Source organism: Camelina sativa, chromosome 3 (genome assembly GCF_030686135.1).
Source record: "Camelina sativa cultivar CO46 ecotype springtype chromosome 3, ASM3068613v1".
Classification (NCBI taxonomy): Eukaryota; Viridiplantae; Streptophyta; class Magnoliopsida; order Brassicales; family Brassicaceae; genus Camelina; species Camelina sativa.
The window spans coordinates 12,302,550-12,324,612 of NC_141882.1; the positions used below are offsets into that span (position 1 = coordinate 12,302,550).

General features: G+C 35.2%; 6 protein-coding genes across 8 annotated transcripts; 5 read left to right on the forward strand and 1 right to left on the reverse strand.

Annotated features, from left to right (window-relative positions):
- Positions 1-1,007: 1,007 nt before the first annotated feature.
- LOC147946837 (uncharacterized) lies at positions 1,008-4,325 on the forward strand. The gene is made up of 4 exons (XM_087507273.1): positions 1,008-1,455; positions 1,551-1,678; positions 1,970-2,701; positions 4,278-4,325. The coding sequence occupies exons 1-4, from the start codon at positions 1,008-1,010 to the stop codon at positions 4,323-4,325; spliced, it is 1,356 nt and encodes a 451-aa protein (XP_087363399.1).
- Positions 4,297-6,036, forward strand: LOC104776947 (ananain-like). Its single transcript, XM_010501129.3, has 2 exons — positions 4,297-5,093; positions 5,271-6,036. The coding sequence occupies exons 1-2, from the start codon at positions 4,493-4,495 to the stop codon at positions 5,858-5,860; spliced, it is 1,191 nt and encodes a 396-aa protein (XP_010499431.2). The 5' UTR covers positions 4,297-4,492; the 3' UTR covers positions 5,861-6,036.
- A 139-nt stretch (positions 6,037-6,175) lies between these two features.
- LOC104776948 (uncharacterized) lies at positions 6,176-10,030 on the forward strand. 3 transcript variants are annotated; one of them, XR_015592023.1, is made up of 13 exons: positions 6,176-6,618; positions 6,859-7,015; positions 7,089-7,156; positions 7,473-7,543; positions 7,666-7,905; positions 8,197-8,360; positions 8,439-8,494; positions 8,593-8,645; positions 9,000-9,102; positions 9,235-9,403; positions 9,492-9,589; positions 9,669-9,777; positions 9,861-10,030. XR_015592023.1 is itself a non-coding variant. In XM_019243716.2 (12 exons), exons 1-11 carry the CDS (start codon positions 6,432-6,434, stop codon positions 9,771-9,773), a joined length of 1,368 nt encoding a protein of 455 aa, XP_019099261.1. In that variant the 5' UTR covers positions 6,176-6,431; the 3' UTR covers positions 9,774-9,777; positions 9,861-10,030. The 3 variants fall into 3 exon arrangements, 1 of the variants encoding a protein (XP_019099261.1); XR_015592022.1 differs by having other exon boundaries at positions 9,669-10,030; XM_019243716.2 differs by lacking the exon at positions 9,000-9,102.
- Positions 10,031-10,561: 531 nt separating this feature from the next.
- Positions 10,562-11,905, forward strand: LOC104776950 (pollen-specific protein-like At4g18596). The gene is made up of 2 exons (XM_010501131.2): positions 10,562-10,870; positions 11,313-11,905. The coding sequence occupies exons 1-2, from the start codon at positions 10,702-10,704 to the stop codon at positions 11,657-11,659; spliced, it is 516 nt and encodes a 171-aa protein (XP_010499433.1). The 5' UTR covers positions 10,562-10,701; the 3' UTR covers positions 11,660-11,905.
- A 178-nt stretch (positions 11,906-12,083) lies between these two features.
- LOC104776949 (26S proteasome non-ATPase regulatory subunit 11 homolog) lies at positions 12,084-14,332 on the forward strand. Its single transcript, XM_019243717.2, has 2 exons — positions 12,084-12,331; positions 12,875-14,332. Exon 2 carries the CDS (start codon positions 12,904-12,906, stop codon positions 14,161-14,163), a length of 1,260 nt encoding a protein of 419 aa, XP_019099262.1. The 5' UTR covers positions 12,084-12,331; positions 12,875-12,903; the 3' UTR covers positions 14,164-14,332.
- Positions 14,333-15,223: 891 nt separating this feature from the next.
- Positions 15,224-16,174, reverse strand: LOC104776951 (dof zinc finger protein DOF1.5). Its single transcript, XM_010501132.3, has one exon. The coding sequence runs from the start codon at positions 15,938-15,940 to the stop codon at positions 15,413-15,415; it is 528 nt and encodes a 175-aa protein (XP_010499434.1). The 5' UTR covers positions 15,941-16,174; the 3' UTR covers positions 15,224-15,412.
- Positions 16,175-22,063: the final 5,889 nt, after the last annotated feature.

Below are 22,063 nucleotides of genomic sequence, written 5' to 3' on the forward strand. Positions count from 1 at the left end.
GGTTTGTGGTATTTCAGAGATGGTAGAAGAGGTCAACCCATTTGTTACAGAGCGTATGAATAGGGAGTTGATTAAGGATATTTCAGAGCTGGAAGTTCGAAAGGCTCTATTTGCAATGCATCCGGAAAAAACTCCGGGACCGGACGGGATGACAGTGCTTTTCTTTCAGAGGTTTTGGCCTCATCTTAAAGGTAATTTGGTTGCTTTGATTAGGGATTTCTTTCAGACTGGTATGTTTGATCCCAGACTTAATGAAACTAATATTTGTTTGATCCCAAAGGTCGAAACACCAAAAAGAATGGCAGAATTCAGGCCTATTAGTTTGTGTAATGTGAGTTATAAGATAATTTCAAAAATTCTTTGTTTTCGGTTAAAGAAGATTATGCCCTTGATTATTTCTGAAACACAATCGGCCTTTGTTTATGGTCGGTTAATTACAGATAATATTCTGGTGGCCCAAGATATGTTCCATGGTTTGTAGACCAATAGGCAGTGCAGGTCGGATTTTTTGGCCTTCAAAACGGATATGAGTAAGGCCTATGACCATGTTGAATGGGATTTCTTGAAGGCGGTTTTAATTAGGTTAGGCTTTGATTCAAAATGGATTTCTTGGATAATGTGGTGTGTGAGTTCAGTTTCCTATCAAGTGCTGCTTAATGGTGAACCCCGTGGCTCCATTTCGCCAAAACGGGGTTTGCGACAGGGGGATCCTTTATCCCCTTACTTGTTTATTCTCTGTATTGAGGTCTTGATAGCTAATATTAAAAAGGCAGAGAGGGAGGATAAAATTACGGGTATTAAGATTGCTCGTGATTCGCCCCCTATTTCTCATTTGCTCTTTGAAGATGATAGTCTGTTTTTCTGTAAAGCGGATGAAGAACAATGTTCAACGGTCATGAATATCATAGGTAACTATGGTAAATCATACGGTCAGGAGGTAAATTTGGATAAGTTCTCCATTATGTTTGGTAAAAAGGTGACTTCATAGGTAAAGGATAGGGTAAAATATGTCATTGGCATCTCCAAGGAAGGGGGTATGGGTTCCTATTTGGGAATTCCTGAGTCTCGGAGGATCGAGAGTTCAAGTCTTCGGTTACGCTCGAGATAGGATGAATGACCGGGTAAATGGCTGGACAGCAAAATTCTTATCTAAGGGTGGGAAGGAAGTACTACTAAAGTCGATGGCTTTGGCTCTCCCTACGCATGTTATGTCTTGCTTCAAACTCCCTCAAGGCTTAACGACCAAATTGACGAGTGCTATATCAAATTTCTGGTGGAGCTCTGATGGGAAGGATCGGGGGCTATACTGGGTGGCTTGGGATAAAATGTGTAGAGATAAGTCTGACGGAGGGTTGGGTTTTCGGGACTTGGGGACTTTTAATGATGCTTTATTGGCTAGACAGTATTGGCGTTTAATCCAGTTTCCAAATTCCTTGTTAGCTCAAGTGTTTAGAGGTCGATACTTCAGGAATAAACACCCGTTAATGGCAAAAAAAACCTTATTCACCCTCCTTTGGGTGGAGAAGTATTTTTTCAACAAAAAAATATAGTGGAAAGGGGTGCCCGATGGACGGTTGGGTCAGGGTCTAACAGTTCGGTTTGGCATGATCCTTGGATTCCTGATCAGTATCCTCGACCTGCAAATGGTAGGGGACCACAACTACATCCTAATCTAATGGTAAATCATTTGATTGATCCACAGACTAGAGAGTGGCAATTACCTATCCTCCAGGAATTTATGGATCCGGAGGATATTCAAACTATTTAGAGTTTGCCTATTAGCAAATTTGTTAAGCCAGACCGACTGGTGTGGCATTATACACAATCTGGTCGATACTCGGTTAAGTCAGGTTATAAGGTAGCTCAAGCTATGAAGGCTGAAGTGGAATTCGGTCCAAACTGTAATGCCCTGAAGGCTCAGGCTTGAAATCTTCCGGTACAACCTAAAATCAAACACTTTTTCTGCCAGATCGCATCTGGCTCACTTCCAGTGACGGTGCGATTAGCTTCTCGGGGAGTTAATTGTGATACGGATTGCAAGAGATGTAATCTAGCGGTGGAGTCTATTAATCATGCTTTATTTGAGTGTCCTCACTCCCGTCGGGTTTGGGAGACAGTTTTTGATGGATCAATCACGGACAAGTTCCCCTTTGTTTCGATCTATTCAAATCTAGATTTTATATATGGTAAAGGGTTAATCCCTATGGCTTTAGGAGCTACTCACAATTCGATATCGTGGCTGGTTTGGTCCTTATGGAAGGATATGGATAAAAAAGTTTTCCAAGGGTTACAATCAGAGCCAATAGATATTATTACTCAGGCTTTACGCGAACAATTGTGGTGGGAGGAAGCCCAAATAACCGCAAGGGTTGACCCTGGTTCGACAGAACCTTTGCTTAATCCGGAGATGATGATTCGTTGTCAAGTTGATCGTTTGTGGAAATCTACGGAACCAAACTCAGGTTTAGGATGGTGGTGTGGTGATGACGAGAATAGGACTTTAGTCTTGGGTGCCAGATGTCAACGTCGCAGTGCGTCCCCGCTTCATTCGGAGCTGGAAGCATTATTATGGGCGATGGAGTGTATCCTTTCTAGTGGCATTGATTGCCAGAGGTTCGAGACGAATTCTGCAGAGTTAATTTCGTTGGTGCAAGCCCCGGAGGAGTGGCCGGCTTTCTCTATGCTTCTTGATGAGTTCCAGGTGCTTAGTGTCTCCTTGCCTCCTTTCACCCTCTCCAAAATCTCAAGGACGTCCAATGTGAAGGTGGATTTTTTAGCTCGTTCCTCTAGATTGTTATTGTCGGACACGATTTTTGTAAACAACTTTCCTCCAGTTTGGGCAACCAATCTAGGAGTTTTATTTTAATTTAATTAATGTTAGGTTGAAAAAAAAAAATTAGTTCAGAGTAAAATTATTATTTAAGATTTCAGATTCTTTGTGTAAACAAAATATGTAAGTAAGGTTTCTTTTCCGTTTATTCAAATTTGCGTTTATTTTTTGTAAAATAAGTTTCACCCATGAAATATTTGAACTTGGAAAAGAATTTAAGTTGGTGTATAAAGTTTTGATATATTTTTGTGTTTCTAAAAAGCAAATTCACATATTTTATGTTTCACATTATTATCTACATCACTATACCATTAAATAGATAAAACAATATTTTTTAGACTAATCGGTTTCATTTAAACTAATCCTAAGTTTAAAAATGCAATGAGATAAATGTATAAAAGTGGTAAATAAATGAATAATTTTTTTTTATTGTTTGTGAAATGTAATTTACTTCTAATAATTAAATATGTTATGAAATTGATAATTAAATACAGTTTTGGATTTTAATTACTGATTAAATCTTTGATTTTTTAAAACTAATTGGAAAAGAACATTGCCTTATAATTTTCAATGAAATATTTATGTAAATGATAATGAGATGTAAGAGTATTTATTAGAAAAAGACACAAGAGCTATGTGAGCGCGACACATCAGCTTTTTGTGAGAGTGTTTCTCTATTAATATATAGGAAAAATGTTATGAAATTGATAATTAAATACATTTCTGGGTTTTAATTGCTGATTAAATCTTTGATTTTTTAAAACTAATCTAAAAGAACATCCCCTATATATTAATAGGGAAATATTTTGGCCAAAAAGCTGATGTGTCAGTATTATATAGCTCTAAAGCCAATTTGAGTTTTAATTCTTAATTCCACATTATTTACATTAATTTACCATCAAGATGATTTAATTACCATAATTTTTATTAAATTGTGCAAATCACAAAATCAACTTAATATTAATAACATCTTCATCAGTAAGATTAATATATATATATATATATATATATATATATATATCAAAAATTAATATATAAATGATTCAATTGGTTATTGTTATCACACATATTTTTTTATTATCCAAATCACTACATTTGTAATTCAATATTTTATATTTAAATATTTATTTTGAAAATAGTAAAAAATCACTTGGGCTTTTTAGTTGATCAAATATTGAAGACTTTTTTTAAAAAGACATGATAGATTTTCACTTAAATGATTTTAAAATATTATCCTTAAGATAATCAATTATATAAAAAATAATAATAACAATTAATCCCGCGTAAATGATATATGAACTCTACTACCTAGTTGCCTTATATTTGTCAATGACATATTTATGTAAATGATAATGAGATGTAAGAGTATTTATTAAAAAAAGACACAAGAGCTATGTGGGCGCGACACATCGGATTTTTGTGAGAGTGCTTCTCTATTAATATATAGGGGATAGATAGAGTTGTTCCTCCTAAGATCATGCATGATAGAATATGAATATTCAATTAACATATTTGCCAAGATATCATCAATCAATATGTTAACTGAATATTTCTATTCTATCAAGCACTTCATCTATGCATGTAAAGAATGGCAAGTTATCTTGCATGCTAGCTACTAAAAGGAATATTAGATAGAGTTGTTCCTCAGAAGATCATGTATATATGAAATTCATCAATTTGCTTTGCAACATATATATGAACTCTCTCATCCCTATAAATTGTTCCTTCTCCCCCATTTTCACTTCTATAACACCCCACAACACAAGCGCCCATTACACATTATTCACCAATACCAAAATGGTCTCGGTATTGTCTGTGTTCGTGGGTCTTATAGTTTGTTCTATGGATCTATTAATGATCTCTCAAGCTACATCTCGTATCACTTTGCACGAACCATCCACTGTTAATTACCACCAGCAATGGATGATTCAATTCTCTCGAGTTTACAAGGATGGATCCGAGAGAGAAATGAGGCTTAACGTGTTCAAGGAAAATTTGAAATTCATTGAGAACTTCAATAATATGGGGAACCAAAGCTACAAACTTGGTGTCAACGAGTTCACAGATTTGACAGACGAAGAGTTTCTTGCCACCCACACCGGCCTTGGAGGCATGAACGTAGCTTCACTATCCAAACAGCTGGTTAATGAAACGAAGCCATCTAGGAATTTGAACGATACAGTCGATAGTTATGTGGAAAACAAGAGCAAAGACTGGAGAACCGAAGGAGCTGTAACACCTGTTAAAAGTCAAGGACCATGTGGTAAGCTTACCGTGATTATATATTATAAGCAAACACTAGGCCAATATACCCGCACATAGTTTGTTAGGGTTAGGATCATTCCACATACAAATCTCCCCAAGTTAGGGTTGCCATTCTAGGTTTGTGGTTACTGTATAACTTGTTTCGTAATCAAACGATAATTATATGGGCATGCAGGAAGTTGTTGGGCGTTCGCAGCGACTGCAGCGATGGAAGGTTTATTAAAGATTTCCGGCAAGGAACTCGTATCATTGTCCGAACAGCAACTTATAGATTGTAACGAACGTAACCTTGCTTGCAAGGGGGGACATGTGATGTTTGCTTTCGAGTACATAATCAAGAACCGAGGAATATCATCAAATGCGGACTACCCTTACAAAGAGGAAACGGGGAGCTGCCGTACCAACACAAGACCCGTACCCGGCACACAGATCAAAGGTTTCAAAGAGGTTCGAAGTAAGAACGAGCGTGCGTTGCTGAGGGCTGTAGCAAGACAGCCCGTCTCGGTGTACATTGACGCGCATAGTAGCAGTTTCAAAAATTACAAAGAGGGAGTGTACAGTGATTTGGAGTGCGGGAACGTGGATAATCATATAATGACGATCGTCGGGTACGGGACTAGCAATGGGATGAAGTACTGGTTGGTTAAGAACTCTTGGGGTGAGAGTTGGGGAGAAAAGGGTTACATAAGGATTCGTAGAGATAATGTTGGGAAGCCTGAAGGAATCTGTGGTATAGCTCGACATGCTTTTTATCCGGTTATGTAACTTATTCAGTAAGATGATTTTATATTGAAGTATAAAGTGATCATACATATATACATCGCAACATAAACTGTAGTGATGTTCATCTGGGAAATTAATATAACTTATCTTTTGTAATAAACTTGACCAAAAATCAAAGTAACAATAATAAATTAATAATATATATATTCCCAGTACCACTTGTAAATATTTTTGTTTTCTTCTGAATATAAAAAATATTCTACGTGCTTGAGTCGCTTAAAAACACCCGAAATAATTTATTTATTAAAAAAAAAAAGTAAAATAAAATTAAAAAAATTATAATTTCGCAGGAAAAATAAAAGAAAGAAAGAAATTGGCTAAGGTCGATGATGATAGATTGAATTGAATCGAAGAAGATTAGAGAGGGGAGCATGGGTCTCTGTGAAGAAGATAACGTAGTGAGCCATGTTTAATTCTGGAGCTGACGTCACTCTCTGAGGAAACCGTGATTCAAGGATCTTTCTTCTCTGATTTTTTTGACTTTCTCTCTCTCTCTCTCTCTCTCTCTCTCTCTCTCTCTTAGTATATATATAAGTTGAAGCTCTCTTCAGTTATGTCTACGGCTTCTTGGATTCAACCTCCTTGTAGATACTTACCGGAGGATCGTGGCGGTGGTTTCGCTAACCGAGGACGGCAGTATTCCGGCGTCGTTTTAGCTGCTGCTTCTTCTTCATCGCCGTCGTCATCCTCATCCTCCTCGTGCTCCTGTGGTTACTCTGATATTTTGAATTTCGATTTCGGTAATTTGGCTTTTATAATTTTTTAGAGAGCTGAGGAATTCTCGATTCAAAGATGTAGTAGTTTTAGGATCTATATATATATATATATATATATATATCAATTTGAGATGGTCGACGATTGTGAAAAAAGCCAAGTTGAAATGGTGTGACAGTATGATTTTATTTGGTCAAAGAATGTGTTCTGTTCTGCTTTTCGTATTTGTATTCTGTTGTTTGATTTTTCTCTGTTTTCACAAGCAGGGGGGTTAAGCAGAAGCTGGAACCAACAACAGGGACTCAGGAGGGTTCAAGCAATGAGTGCCACAGCTCAACGTAATTTTTCGCTATCTAAAGGCGACAATGATGACAAAATTGAACCTGATCATCTTCTTGTTCTTGTTCACGGTATTTTGGCCAGGTATGATCTCATGGTTTCCGGATTTTATAATCGATAGACTCCAAAGTTACTGAGACATTGTTACTACTTGCAGTCCCAGTGACTGGCTCTACGTAGAAGCTGAGATGAAAAGACGCCTTGGCAGAAGATTCTTGATTTATGGTATACTCTCATCTGGTTTCAGCTTTGTTATATCCTCTGTTAGTTGTGTACTTGTTGGTAACTTAGCTTTGAATGCATGTGTGGGCACCCAATAGAAAGTACTTCAAACTCTTATTTCATCCTTAGCTTAGCAGCAATGTGTGTGCCATAGATAAGATTCTCGGAATTTTTTCATATCTCTTCGTCTCTAAGACCACAGCTCCTTTTTCTCTTACTGGCCTTTAGTATTGTATTTGTTATTCCACTCTTGATGCCATGCGTGGATCACACGTATAATGCTTTTAATTTTTACTCTTCATTCCCTGAACGTGTACAGCAAGTTCTTCCAATACCTTCACTAAAACATTTGGCGGGGTCGATGGAGCTGGAAAACGACTAGCAGAAGAGGTGAGACTTATATAAATTTCTACAATGCCATTCCACTTGTTATATACTTCTGGGTTTTTTTAGTCCTTAACTTCAGTATATCAGCTGATATCTCTTCCATTCTGGATGTGAGAGAGGAATAGGTTAGACAAGTTGTCCAAAAGAGCAAGAGCTTAAAAAAGATTTCCTTCTTGGCCCACTCTCTCGGTGGCTTATTCGCTAGACATGCTGTTGCTGTTCTTTACTCAGCAGCAATTTCACAAGCCATTGATGGTACTGTCTCTAAATCTGGAAATCTTCTGCGAGGCAGGATCGCTGGGCTCGAACCGATTAATTTCATCACCTTGGCAACACCTCATCTAGGAGTGAGAGGCAGAAAGCAGGTTCATTCTTCTTCTTCTTCTCATATCAGAACTGGAATCAGAGAGTTTCATGTATATCTCGTTGTACCTGTACGTAGATGTTTCATGTACTTAGTTAAGAAATATGTTGGTGGCTATTCACGTGCATATTTTATACTTCCTACTTGTGTTCAGACAGATATCATACATTTCAACAAAACTGTCTAGCACTTGTTGGTTTTTGGTTCCTAGAGCTAGACTGCTGAATATTAACTGATAGTTCCTGGAAATTCCATCTCATTTTTTCTTCTTTTCTGTGGAGTTGCTTGTCAGCTGCCTTTTCTGTTGGGAGTTCCTATTCTAGAAAAACTTGCTGCACCGATAGCTCCGTTCTTTGTTGGTCGGACTGGTAGCCAGTTGTTCCTCACCGATGGTAAAGCTGATAAACCACCTCTTCTTTTGAGGATGGCATCTGATAGTCATGATCTGAAATTTTTGTGAGTCATGCTCGTAATAATTTAAATAATTATACCCCTTTAACTACTTATTTGAAATCCTAATGGTTTGTCTGGCAGATCGTCTCTGGGGGCGTTTCGAAGCCGCATCATATATGCAAATGTATCTTATGACCGTATCCTCTGCCTTTCTGTTGATGCTTAACGTTTAGAGTCATGATCCCTAGTTTTGTCTACATTTGTTTGCCTATATGTTTCCTTTGACTCCGACTAGACATGGTTGGTTGGCGTACATCTTCCATAAGGAGAGAAACTGAACTTTTCAAGGTACATTTACTTTGACCTGAAGCAATAAACCTTTATCTAGAATATTATCCCATGTCTTTTTCAATTTCCCTCGACATACCTTGATCTCAACTCTGGAATTTATAGTACAGTAGCTAGAAAATGGGACACATCAATATTAATAGTCTGCTCGCTGTGAAATGTTAATGATGGTGAATTGATCCCGTGTTTTGGTGTAATGAGTTATCACGGAGGAATAATATCATCTCACGTATTGAGACCCTTGTACTGTGTCCAGTCTAGCTCAATAGCATAGGGCTTCCTGAGTAAAACAAATTCTCCCTGACTTGAAGATCAATGGCAGGACCACAACAGTATTAATCTTGGCATTTGCAGGCCGATCTACAGCAGACATATTGTTCTATAAAGAATCTACGAAATGAAACAATTGTCCGTATAGATTCAGGCAGTTTTATCTCAGATAGCTTAGTGAAGATTGGTAGGTATTCACTTTGTGCAAGAAGCTCTTGTGGCTTAAACTGCCAAATGCTAGTTTCAGAACTACTTAGCTGACAAGACTGAGATCTGATACTGACAGATATGATTTCCCCTGTTTTCATATTGCACGCAGCCTCCACGCCGGTCTCTGGATGGATACAAGCATGTTGTCGATGTAGAATACTGTCCACCTCTTTCATCAGACGGAGCTCATTTCCCTCCAGAAGCTGCTAAAGCCAAGGAGGCCGCACAAAGCTCGCCGAGCCCTCAGAACACACTTGAGTATCATGAAATCGTGGAAGGTGAGGAAAAAGCTATTTTTTAATCCCAAACATTTGACTGATTCCTCTAAATCAGCAAAAAATTAACAATTTATACAAATTTTGGCAGAGGAAATGATCCGCGGTCTGCAGACTTTAGGGTGGAAGAAAGTTGATGTCAGCTTCCACTCCACATTCTGGCCTTACTTAGCACATAACAACATTCACGTAAACTTCCAACATCTTCACTTTGGAGCTTTTGTTCGTTCAGAGATGGACTTTAAGAGAGATTTTGGTCTTGTTTCAGGTGAAAAGTGAAAGACTATACAAAGCAGGAGCTGGAGTTGTTGCGCATGTTGCAGATAGCATAAAACAGCAAGAGTCGTCCACGTTTATAACCGCCAGCTTATAAAATCGTGAGCTGTCGAGTGTTTTAACCGGTTAAGTGTTGAGTGTGCCGAAACATTTGAACCATACATGTTTTTCTCTTATTATACAGTTCGGGGAGATCAGCGCAGATCAAGAAAACGTTCTTGATCATATTTTTGGCTGGCCAAATCAAAGACAAGTACAATTCAAATTCATCTGTACATGATTTTCTTGTATTAGCTTTCCAAGCAATGATACAACACTTGAAAGATATTATTATAGAATTCAGGTTTCCCTGCAGTTTTTTTTTTTTCAAGTAGATCCTCAACAGTTTAAGTCTTGTAAAATTTTTGTTTCCCCAATCAAAATTACAGATTCAGTTGAAAACTCTTTCCTGTACTCAATTTCTTTTGGAAAATTTCTTCCATCTACATGTTTTCTTGTGTCATTCTTTTATGCAAAAAAACTTTCATGCGTGGCTCAAATTAATCATTATGCTACGTAAACTATCATTTGGTTCTAGTGTATTTCCACCCCAACTGAATTTTTAATGAACGTCTAACTATAAACAATACATTCAAATTTTGACATTTGAGGAAACGTCCTTATTTTAAAAACAAAAGGCCTAGATAGAATCCATAAAGAAGAAATTAGAAGCAAAGAAAAAAGTGGATGGTAATGAGAAAAGATCGGGTTCAAGGAATACACAGCCGTACAAAAACTAAAGAACACAAACACCAAAAATAAACAACAACTTCCAAAAATAGAAATAGAATCAAATGTTTTTTCGTTGTTGTTTTGTCTATTTGTTCTCTATAAAAGGAAAAATTTGGTTGGATCTATCATAGCGTCTCCTCTCAACCGAAACTTGCAATTTTTTTCGCACCACAAACTAATTTTATAAATAAACTCCCAACACCTAGAGAGGAGAAGACAGAAAGTAAAAACAAAAGAAAACGAATTAAGGCATAATGGCCAAATTCTTCATCGTCTTCCTCGCCTCTGCCATATGTTTCACCACCCTCGTTAACTTCGCCGCGGCTGATGCCGACGACTTCGACCGATTCCACATCAAGGGATCCGTCTACTGCGACACATGCCGTGTCCAATTCATGACCCGTCTCAGCAAATTCCTTGAAGGTAATTAAGGACATTCTCTAATCAAGTTCATTTTATGGATCATATGAGAGAGTACAATCAATAGGAAAATAAAAATGTATATTGGTTATACAAAATTAATCCCATTACGATATATGTAAAAAATCTAGTTGTATAACTTTTTCGAACAAAACAAACAGTTTAATCACGGTTTTGCATTTTTTTAAAAATCTATTTTTCATTTTAATTACAAAGACATTATTGTTTTGCGTTATGGCAATCTATCTTATTATTTGTATAGCCAAAATACACACAAAACATATGACATGTCTTAGGGTTCATAAGTGTCCTGTTCAGCTACACCTTATTATTGGTATAGCTGAAATTAAATACACACAAAACATATGACATGTCTGATTAGGGTTAATTAGTGTCCTGTTTAAGACTAAACAAAAAAAACTGACGTTATCGTTTTGTATCGCAGGGGCAAAGGTAAAGCTTGAGTGCAAGGGTCGTGAGAACCAGACAGTGACACTAACCAAAGAAGCTGTGACCGACAGTGCCGGAAACTACCAGATGGAAGTAATGGGAGACCACGAGGAAGAATTGTGCGAGATCGTCCTCGTCCAATCACCTGACCCAGAGTGTGGCGAAGTGAACAACCAAGAGTTCCTAAGAAACGCAGCCAGGATCAGTCTCACGGCCAATGATGGCATTGTCTCAAACGAGACTAGAACCATTAACCCACTTGGGTTCATGAGGAAGACTCCTCTCGCTGATTGTCCTCAAGCTTTCAAGGAGCTTGGAATCGTCCCTGACGTCACCTTCTAATTAAGCTTAACATATACATTGCATTACCCCCATATTTTACTATACACATCTCTCAACAATTTTAATTTTTGGATGACTCCTTTTGTTATTATATTAAAAGTTTAACGGTGTTTTTTTTTTTAATATTTTATATTTTTGTGTTCCAACATTCTTTTTTTTTTGTTGTTGTTATATTTTTGGGAATTCCTTGTTTTAAGAATGATTTGATTACCTTCCAATATTAATCTTACCTTTTTTATGGTAAAATTCTCTTTTTATTACTTCTCTACAGAACACATTCCATGATGAAGAAAGAAAAATAAAATACAATCAAATAACTTTCGTAATTCGTAGTTTTGTATTGTATTGGGCTTTTAGTTTGGCCCACTAGGCCTGAATCACAAAACAAGCGTTTTCACGACATGCGTTTGCGCTAAGATCTTTTGCAGCTTTGGGAGTTTGGTTACAAACGCTGCATCCGAAACGCTAGATTTTAAGACGCCAAATTCGAAATTCCTGATAGAAAATGACAAACATACCCTTCATAAAACTGAGAATTAACGAAAAAGCTGTCCATTTATCTTTTCTTTCAAGCCAAATATATCGTATATCTTTTTTTTTTTCTTCTCTTTAGCGTCGTCCCGTCGAAAGCTTTACCAAAATCTCACGCCCGACGATTCTGCCGATTCATCGGTAAAGTCTTGTTCTTGCGAAATTTGTTTAATTTTGCTTATGGGTCTGCCTATCGGATCTAATTTATTTCTGGGTTTTCGTGTTCTTTTTGTTTCGATGTCTTAATAATCAAATCTGGTTCCTTCTCTCTTTCTCTCTCGATAGTTCTAGGGTTTAGCTTTGTTCGATTTGGTTTACCTTAGTGGAGATAAATCAGATTCGTGGATTAGCTCGACTATGTTCTAACAGAGCGGTGCTGGTAGGTAATTGAATGGATCTTAAAAAGTAGATGATTCGAACTGAGTAGTTAGTAAATTACTGAACTATGTCTCTGTGATTCATCTTACTGAACTAAGCTTCGTAATTCAGTTCTTGTTTTTGCTTTGTATGTGTTAGATCTCTAGGCTTGTCTTGATCATTAGATACAGAGGGCAGTGATTACTTTGATCTGATTATCTTGTTATTGTATCAATACTTTGTTCACATCTTAAGAGTAGGAATAAGTCTGAAAAGATAAGTATTTTGAACATTTGTATAAACACATCTATGGCTTTGATGTTGCAGGGATTTGAGTTTGCACAAAAACCACCGCAATGGTTACGTATCCTGCTACCACAGAGACGATTTCTCTGGCTCAAGAAGCCAACAGCTCTGAGGCTATTTCGATACTTTACCAGGTTTTAGAAGACCCTTCTTCATCTCCTGAGGCTATAAGGATCAAGGAGCAAGCGATTACAAACCTCTGCGATCGACTGACTGAGGAGAAGAGAGGTGAGGATCTCCGGAAGCTGTTGACCAAGTTGAGGCCTTTCTTTTCGCTAATCCCCAAGGCGAAAACCGCCAAAATCGTCAGAGGGATCATTGATGCTGTGGCAAAGATACCCGGAACAACTGATCTCCAGATCACTCTTTGCAAAGAAATGGTGGAATGGACCCGTGCTGAGAAGCGTACTTTCCTCAGGCAGCGAGTAGAGGCTAGGCTTGCTGCTCTTTTGATGGAGAACAAGGAGTATGTTGAAGCTTTGGCGCTGTTGAGTACTTTGGTTAAAGAGGTTAGGAGATTAGATGATAAGCTCCTTCTGGTCGACATTGACTTGCTGGAGAGCAAACTTCATTTCTCATTGAGAAATTTACCCAAGGCAAAAGCTGCACTTACTGCAGCTAGGACAGCTGCAAACGCTATATATGTCCCACCGGCCCAACAAGGCACCATTGATCTGCAGAGTGGGATTCTTCACGCTGAAGAGAAGGACTACAAAACCGGATACAGCTACTTCTTTGAAGCCTTTGAGTCCTTCAATGCTCTCGGAGATCCAAGAGCGGTTTTCAGTCTGAAGTACATGTTACTGTGCAAGATCATGGTTAGCCAAGCTGATGATGTTGCAGGAATAATCTCTTCAAAGGCTGGACTCCAGTACGTTGGCCCTGACCTGGATGCCATGAAAGCAGTCGCTGATGCTCACTCAAAGAGGTCCTTGAAATTGTTTGAGAACGCACTCCGTGACTACAAAGCACAGCTTGAAGATGACCCAATTGTCCACAGGCATCTCTCTTCGCTTTATGACACGCTTCTGGAGCAAAATCTTTGTCGTTTGATCGAGCCTTTCTCAAGAGTTGAGATTGCTCACATTGCTGAGCTGATTGGATTGCCAGTCGACCATGTGGAGAAGAAGCTATCTCAGATGATTCTTGACAAGAAATTTGCAGGTACATTGGATCAAGGAGCTGGATGTCTCATCATATTCGAAGATCCAAAAGCTGATGCTATCTATTCGGCTACTCTCGATACCATTGCAAACATGGGGAAGGTCGTTGACAGCCTTTATGTCCGGTCTGCCAAAATCATGTCCTGAGTGAGTGAGTTTGTCGTCGGTCTTTTCTTTCACCCTCTTTTGTTTTTCGGTTTTAGATATCGTTTGGACACAAAGAAACTGATGCTTCTCAATGGAGAAAGTTAAACTGTATGGATTGTTGCCCATTTCTCGTTTCGATTATGATCTTATTATGTCATGGTTTCTTACTTTTTCCTTTAGTGCTTAAAATGTAGGATTTGTGTTCATTTGGTTGTTTGCAGTTTCTTTCTCTATTAGCCTCACAAGTCAACTTTGTGTTCTCGTTTTCCCAAACCTTTACCTCATAACTCATTGATTATTATGAGCTTCGTCCAGCATTTATAAATTCTGACCAACCCAGAACTCAATTCACAGGACCCACAATTACTTTTCCCAACTCAGGACATGACTTGCACACAAGTCTTGATTTTGTTGTCTCTTCTGTCGTATTCTTTTATGTGATTGCATGATCACAGTAGCTTCTCTGTAGCATTCACCTGATTCTACTCAAGTCAGTTTCTCGAAAATTAAGTTAAAAACAAATTCTGTCTATTAAAATACATCCATGAACCTGATTAGTAGGATTCTTTGGAAAGATCTTTACTTGTTTGTCTTAAGTGGTCTAACTGGAAAACAGCATTTTAGATTGTCCCAATTTATGTTCAATTTTTTTTTTCTTCATAAACACAGTAAAAACCGTATTTCCAGATTTGTAGGTGTCCTCATTATTGTGCGATTGTCAGTTTATAGCTGAAAAGTGAAAACTTAAATGTCCAATTGAATGAGGTTTCTTGGTTTAAAGTTATACTCCATAATCATTTAACTAACTTTACGTACACTTTAACGATGCAATGCTACAAACATCAGCACAATTAAATTGTTACAGGTTAATGAGATTGAGCAATAATACTAATTAAAAAAGTATTAAGCGTATTTAATGGTCAACGTCACCGTCTTTGTTTTTAGAAGAAAAATATGAAATCCCACGAGCTTCAATCTACAACTAGAAATTTTCAAACAATAGAACTTATTGACAAAAAAAAAAAAAAAAAAAGCGACAGCTGTTTAGTAGAGAAGCAAGTATTAAAAAAACCTACTAATTAATTTAATTTAACTAGTTAGTTTTAATTGCTAGCCTGTACGTACTACGTATCCAGTAAATCAAAAGCAAAGCAAATTTAACCACGTTCTTTCCTTTTACGGGTTAAATATAGAAAAAACCACCCAAACCCGAACCCGAAAACAAGACAAATAAAAATGTAAAAAATAGTTAACAAGATTGACCATCCGTGTAACAACGGAGTCTCTTCACCGGATAATCATGCCGGAAACCACCGTGTGACGCCGTGGCGGCTCTCCACTCTTCCACAAGCAAAGCGTCTAGCTCAGCCTGATCAACAGCTCCAGTCGCAGCTCCTAGCAACTCGGCGAATCCACCGACACGTCCGGGAGGTTTGGATTTCCGACGACCCGCTCCGACAGGAACATTCCGGAGAGCTCCACCGGCGGTCCAGTAACGCTGACAGCCTTTGCAGAAGTGTCTTGGTTGGTTAACGTTGTAGTTATTGAAGTAACAGAACTTAGTCTCCATGCTCTTACATCTCGGACATGGGATGATCTTGTCTGGACGCTTCTCAGCCGTCAGATCCGATGAAGATGATCTAACGGAGGTTGTAGGTTGTGTCTCTGGCTGTACTTGTTGCTGCTGCTCTTCTTTTTTTATCGTCTGTGTGATGTTGGCGCTGAATGTTATGGTTTTGCCGAAGAGTTTTATCCCTTGAGAGTCTTGGGTCGCCATTAAAATGAGAGAGAGAGAGAGAGAGAGAGAGAGAAGAGAGAGTTGTGATTTAAGTTTCTTGCAGTGATGAAAGAGAGAAGAAGAGACGTTTATAAGAAGAAGATTTCAATCTTTTTTGTAAAAAAGATTTGTATGAAAATGAAAACATTATTATATCTTTTTCGTAGGAAAGGAGAGAAAAGCAATAGTGTTGTAGTAAGGGAGAATATAAAAATATTATGAAAGAATATGTTAGGCGCATTTACTGCTTATTGCATTCAAGGAAATATCGATCCATATATATCAGCTGACAAAATGTGTTGTATTCTTTTGCTTTTTCACCATAATGTGTGTATTTTTCAAACTTTTTCAGTACATTCTTTATAGTCTTTCCGTATATTTTATAGAAGGTATTTTGGAATAGTGATGTTTTAACACTTTTTATTTATTTACATGACTGTTTATCAGAATTTATGTGAATTATATATTTGGTTTTGAATTTACTCCTTTTGCTAATACTATTTCTAAGTCACTAGTAGCCACTATTGTTGAACAACTTGGACTGGAGCCGGGCTTTCCTTTCGTACTATTTGATATTGTTTCAGTTGTTAGCTAAAACATGCAAAAATTCATAACATCATTTCATATGCAGAGAATGAGCTTTGTTTCGTTGCATCAAACGAGTTAAAGCAAACCTACTATAATTAATTTACAAGCTATCTAAATATTTCTTTATATAACTAACTAATTCACAAAATGTATGTTTCAATATTAATTATTGAATATTTTAAAATTGATACTTTTGTGCGACAACGTGATTTGGATAGGGGTACGTGCGTTCTTAATATTTTCTGAATTGGGGTTGTGTCACAGAAACAAAACAAATATCACATTCAAAACCTAATTATATTATCTATATGATATACTATTATCCTTTTAAAATTCGCAACAGCATCATCTATTTCTTCTTATTTTCATCGTTGACTAACATTTTTGGAATTATAAATATTTGGAAGTATATATGAGTCGAGAGAGCAACTTGAGTGGTGACTTCTCACTTCTGCTTTACCGCTTGGGTGTAAGGGGTTCGACCTCAATTCTTCAATATGAGATTAAAATGTAAGGTTTAGATCATAGACCAAGAAAATTATATGAAAATCTTTACAAAGTATAATTAACATAAGAAATTAGGGAAAAAAAACTTATGCGATTGCAAAGATTATGTAAGTGAGATTTGGATAAAGCCGCCAAAGAGAAAGAGCGTTTGGTGTGTTGGCGTAGAAAAGGAGAAGAGATGAATAAGCAGCCTGAATGACTAGAGGGGATCAGCTTTCAATTCATCCTTTTTGGCCCCCCTTTTTCCAAGTCATCCTTCCATTTTCTTCATTTATTTATTTCATTGTGTATTGTATAGAAAAATAAATTTCATTAGGAAAATTTTAGTTTCTTCTTTTTCTTGGTAGTATAAGAGTTTCTTTGGATGAAATAATAAAGGGAAAACTGAAATTTAATCGAGAATTTCTCTTTTTTCTCTTTTTTTTTTTTAATTGTGAACTTGGATAAAATAATAATAGTATATGCAAAAATATAGTTCTAGCTGCACTAACAAGACTATGTTAAACTTAAATGGAACATCTATCCCTTCTTGCATGTCATGGTCCGTGGATAGTGGTGAAATTTGACTAATAATTTGTGCAATTCTGCTTGATCAACTAGTAGAACGGTTGAGTGGATATTGCCTTGGAAAAAAAATCAAATAAAGTTAAGCAAAGCATGTTTCTTTAAATATTTTATTTAAATTAACATAATTCACGTACGTTATTTAAATTAAACTCTAAAGCGTTAAAGATGAGAGAAAGGGAAAAAAGAAAAAGAAAGAAAAAAGGAAAAGGAAAGCACTAATCGATGTTCATGTTTCTCTTTATTTTTTTTCTCAAGTTCGTGCTTTTTTTTATACTATATGTTTTTCTCATTGGTAACTTTATACTATATAGTCGCAAAAGAACAACTTTTAAGTACTTTTAAAAGAGATCGACTTTTTAGTTAAAATATATAGATGAAAGATAAATTTAATTGACATTGCAAAAAGGGAATATAAATGTGCGTATATATTTTACGTTGAAGAAGAATTTCATCCATTGAACTATTTTTGCAAAGTATGCATATAAAGATAATATTCTGATTTTAAACAATTGTATCCATATTCCTCTAAGGGTGACTAGATTTAGTTTATAGCCAAATCGAAGTATTAAAGACAATTAATAAAGTATGTTTTCTATTTACATAGAATACATTTTTTTTTCTAGTAATACAACTGTTTTAATTTGATCAATTTTTCTCTAATCATGTTGTACACGTATAAATATTATATTATACGGTTTGTGTGGTGGCAATATGTTATTATTTATTAACTTATTATTGACTAGATTAGGACTCGTCCGATGTCCGAGTTTAAAGTTTTTAAAATAAAACTAAATTTAACAAAGAATATAAAGTAAGTATTTTTAATAAATAAAAACTATCTAATGTGATATCTATATTAACATTTTTGAAGTACATTTTGTGTTATGCCCTTTTAGTTTTGTTTATTTAAAAAGTTATTTACAACATTAAGCCCTAAAAATTTTCCAAAACTAACCGTACTCCAGATTTTGTTTCCTAAATATTTTACATTTGATTACAATTAAAAAAATAACAGCAACCAATATGCAAATAGCAACTATCATATATTTAACCATACATTATGTTGTGTTTTGAAGATATTATATATTTGAATCCTTCGTATACAAAGAAAACAACAAGTACTTGATTAACTTCGATTGACATTTATTTAAATATTATAATTAACATATATAAACTTAATATTAAATTAAATTATTACGAATATGTAAAATTAAAAAAGTCTAAAATACTATATAATGTGGTTATATAGTAGATGAGTTATAAAAAGACATGTTGGAATTAATAAAATATTATTAAATTTGTGTTAATAAGGGTTAAATCCTCATTTAATTATTTATCAACACTAATAATATTAGAATATTTGACATAAAATCAAGTTGATTTTACTAAAATTTTATAAAATAATTAATTCATTAGGAAAAATGTGACTTATAAATTACTGATTATGTATTTAGATCCTTTATTTTTTTGTTGTAATAATTAAAAATCAAAATAAAATTTCAAACACTAAACAAAACAAACTAAATAACAAACAAATGGTCATGAAGTGTCTTGCAGGTTAAAAAATAATATAAATATTTAGCTGCACAACAACCTGAAAATTTAGTTATTCCTATATTTACAAAACATCCAATATTTAACAAATAGATGCAGCATAAAATATAAATTATAATAAAAGTTATATGCATGCGGTGTACAGCGGGTTAAAATCTAGTTTGATGTAAAAAGTGCGACTCTGCGGTTGAGACTACTAATCACATTTTTTTTGAATGCCCTCACTCTTGTAAAGAAAACCATAGTAGAGATTGTCAAGATCGTGAAAGATGTGTGCGGCTCAGTTCCTGAGAATAATGGAAATACCTACCAGCATCACCTTGCCACGATCGTTGTCAATGCATTCAGAGGCAAGAAAAAACTGAAAGACGTTAAGAAGAAGAACTAAAGAAGAAGAGAAGAAGAAGAAGGTGAGTTAAGTTTAGTGTCCAGAGTTTAAGGAATGTATTAGTTTTAAGGGATGTAGTAGTTGTAATATCTAATGTAGTAGTTTAATTAATGTCTAAGAGTTTGAGTTAAATTTAATGGAGTTAAAAGCTTTTAAAGACAAACTTTAAGTTTTGGCATTATTAATTAATCAACTTATATCAGACCAAAATTTGACTAACCATTGAATCTGTATCTTCGTTTAACGCCAAATCATATAACTTTGTGTTGTATTCTTAAACAATGATCGATAGTTGTAAAATCGACGGAAGACTGAAATCAAAAATGGAAAAAAACATATTATAGACTATGGAAAGAGATCGATGAACCAGTTCGGTTTATTAATGTCAACATTGATTGTAGTGCAAAATATCCTAATTTGGGATTCGAGATAAGAAGAAGAAAGAAGAGTGGGGAAGGGGAACTTCACCAATGGCTTTCTCCTTATCCACTTCCACTATAGCTTCGACTTCTTCGGGTTTACGGAATCCTTTTTCCAACGACAAAAATCAGTGTCGCTCTCTCTGACTCTGCATATGGTTCAATGAGACGGATTCAGTGTGCCCTTCGCAGCTTCTCTCCACTGCTCGATGAGTTTAACTCGCTCGAGTCTTTCCCACTATTTTCCATCTCTTGTCAAATACGAAGGCGAATTGTCTTACCAGTGTTTTGTATTCTCTTATCTCTGAAGTTTCTTTTGTAAACTCCTACCCTCCGCCTTGGACAACTAACCGAGGAATTTCCTTTTAATTTATTGTTTGGTTGAAAAAAAAAGTAAATAGATACACTTTTAGTTAAAGAAATCGTTGTAGATGAGTTCAAAGTTATTAAAGTTAAACTAAATTTAAAAAATAATATATATTTAATTCTTTTCGTAAGTAAAAACAATGTATTAAAGTAAAGAGATAAACTTTTAGTTATAGAAAATAATCGTTTTTTTTGCTATAATACACTAATGTATATCTATTTACAAATTTACTATCTACATTACCACTAATAGTGTATTTGTACACACAAATATATTTTACTGTTAAAATATACTCTTTAGTTTTTACTACTACCAACAAATTGTCTTTATAAACACATTAAATAATCTATTCTATATCTCTTCACTTTTAACATTTTTATAGTTACAAAATTGCATACGTTAATCTTACGTAAACCTAACTTATATCTTACAATAGCAGTCTTCTTGAATAAATTATTTGATTGGTGAAAAAATATGAAACGATCAATTTTTTTTTTAACTTCAACAATCTCTTTCTTTATGAAAATGTGAGTATTTACATTTTTTTAGAAACAGTAATTAATTGTATAATTAATTAGATAAAATAATATAATTTCTTTATAGTTTTAGATAAAATTAGGTTTTCTTTTTTCTATTTTACTTTTATATAAAACTTTTTTTTGGTAAGTTTTGAATTTTTACATTTTTAGAATTGACATGTGTCAACATCTGAATGATATAATTGACACGTGTCACGATTTTGTTAATGAATAATTTTGATATCAAAATAACCCGAACCTGATAGGAACCGAAGCTGAACCCGATCCGAAATTATATGAACACCTGTTCGGATCTTATATTAGTAAACTTGAAAAACCCGAACCCGAATTATCCGAACTGAACACGACTGAACACCCAAATGCTCAGACCTAGTATTATACAAAACAAAGGAAGTTTATATATATATACACGCACATGTAATTAGTTGTACCTTGTAAAGGTGGATTATCTTTTCTTACGCCATTTTTTTTCTTTCTTCTTTCTTCTTTCTTCTTTCTTTAGGGTTTCAATGGATTTGGTGACTAACTTTTGTTGGTTGCCCATTTTTTTTCTTTTCTCCTTTCAAATCTTAAACTTTTCAGTATGTGCTTCTTTTGGGTTAGCAAAATTCACTTTATATAAAAAGCACTCTTTACAAAGAAAAGCAAAATCTTTTATATGGGGTTTGTTCTTTAATCCTATCTTTAATAAAGTGATTTTAAATTAATTAGACGAATAAAGGAAATAAATTAGATAAATATTTTTTCTCTTTAATGCCTATTACAGTGATATGACTCGTACTTTATTGATCTTATATAGAATAAATTAATGATTTGTATTTGAACTTGCCGGATTATGCTCATACATATTTCAAAATAATTAGAGAGCATCGACTAGGACATATAGTCTAGTTGTTTATATTAACATCGTAGGTGTATCACTCACTATCCAAATTCTAATTTCGAACTCGTATAACTTAGTCCAGATCAAATACAAAGATAAAGGATAAAATTAGTTTGTTTTCATGGTTGTGCATAAAATGTAAAAATTTTAGCTCTATAAACGTATGCGTTAGCTTTAAGAGGAAAACACATTTGATATTAACAACAAGGTTCTTTCCGAGGGTTACAACTTCCAATACTAATGGTTATAGACAGTAAAAAGGAGACATATCCATAAAATTAATAAAGCCAATGATGTTTGATTATTGCTAG

Excerpts from the sequence above, each read along its gene's own strand:
- LOC104776949 (XM_019243717.2), top strand. The coding sequence starts at position 12,904 with ATGGTTACGTATCCTGCTACCACAGAGACGATTTCTCTGGCTCAAGAA.
- LOC104776947 (XM_010501129.3), top strand. The coding sequence starts at position 4,493 with ATGAAATTCATCAATTTGCTTTGCAACATATATATGAACTCTCTCATC. Across the intron at positions 5,094-5,270 it reads TAAAAGTCAAGGACCATGTG|GAAGTTGTTGGGCGTTCGCA; the intron begins GTAAGCTTACCG and ends ATGGGCATGCAG.
- LOC147946837 (XM_087507273.1), top strand. The coding sequence starts at position 1,008 with ATGTCATTGGCATCTCCAAGGAAGGGGGTATGGGTTCCTATTTGGGAA. Across the intron at positions 1,456-1,550 it reads GTTAGCTCAAGTGTTTAGAG|TGGAAAGGGGTGCCCGATGG; the intron begins GTCGATACTTCA and ends AAAAAAATATAG. Across the intron at positions 1,679-1,969 it reads AACTACATCCTAATCTAATG|ATCGCATCTGGCTCACTTCC; the intron begins GTAAATCATTTG and ends TTTTTCTGCCAG.
- LOC104776950 (XM_010501131.2), top strand. The coding sequence starts at position 10,702 with ATGGCCAAATTCTTCATCGTCTTCCTCGCCTCTGCCATATGTTTCACC. Across the intron at positions 10,871-11,312 it reads TCTCAGCAAATTCCTTGAAG|GGGCAAAGGTAAAGCTTGAG; the intron begins GTAATTAAGGAC and ends TTTGTATCGCAG.
- LOC104776948 (XM_019243716.2), top strand. The coding sequence starts at position 6,432 with ATGTCTACGGCTTCTTGGATTCAACCTCCTTGTAGATACTTACCGGAG. Across the intron at positions 6,619-6,858 it reads TATTTTGAATTTCGATTTCG|GGGGGTTAAGCAGAAGCTGG; the intron begins GTAATTTGGCTT and ends TTTCACAAGCAG. Across the intron at positions 9,590-9,668 it reads TAGCACATAACAACATTCAC|GTGAAAAGTGAAAGACTATA; the intron begins GTAAACTTCCAA and ends GTCTTGTTTCAG.
- LOC104776951 (XM_010501132.3), bottom strand. The coding sequence starts at position 15,940 with ATGGCGACCCAAGACTCTCAAGGGATAAAACTCTTCGGCAAAACCATA.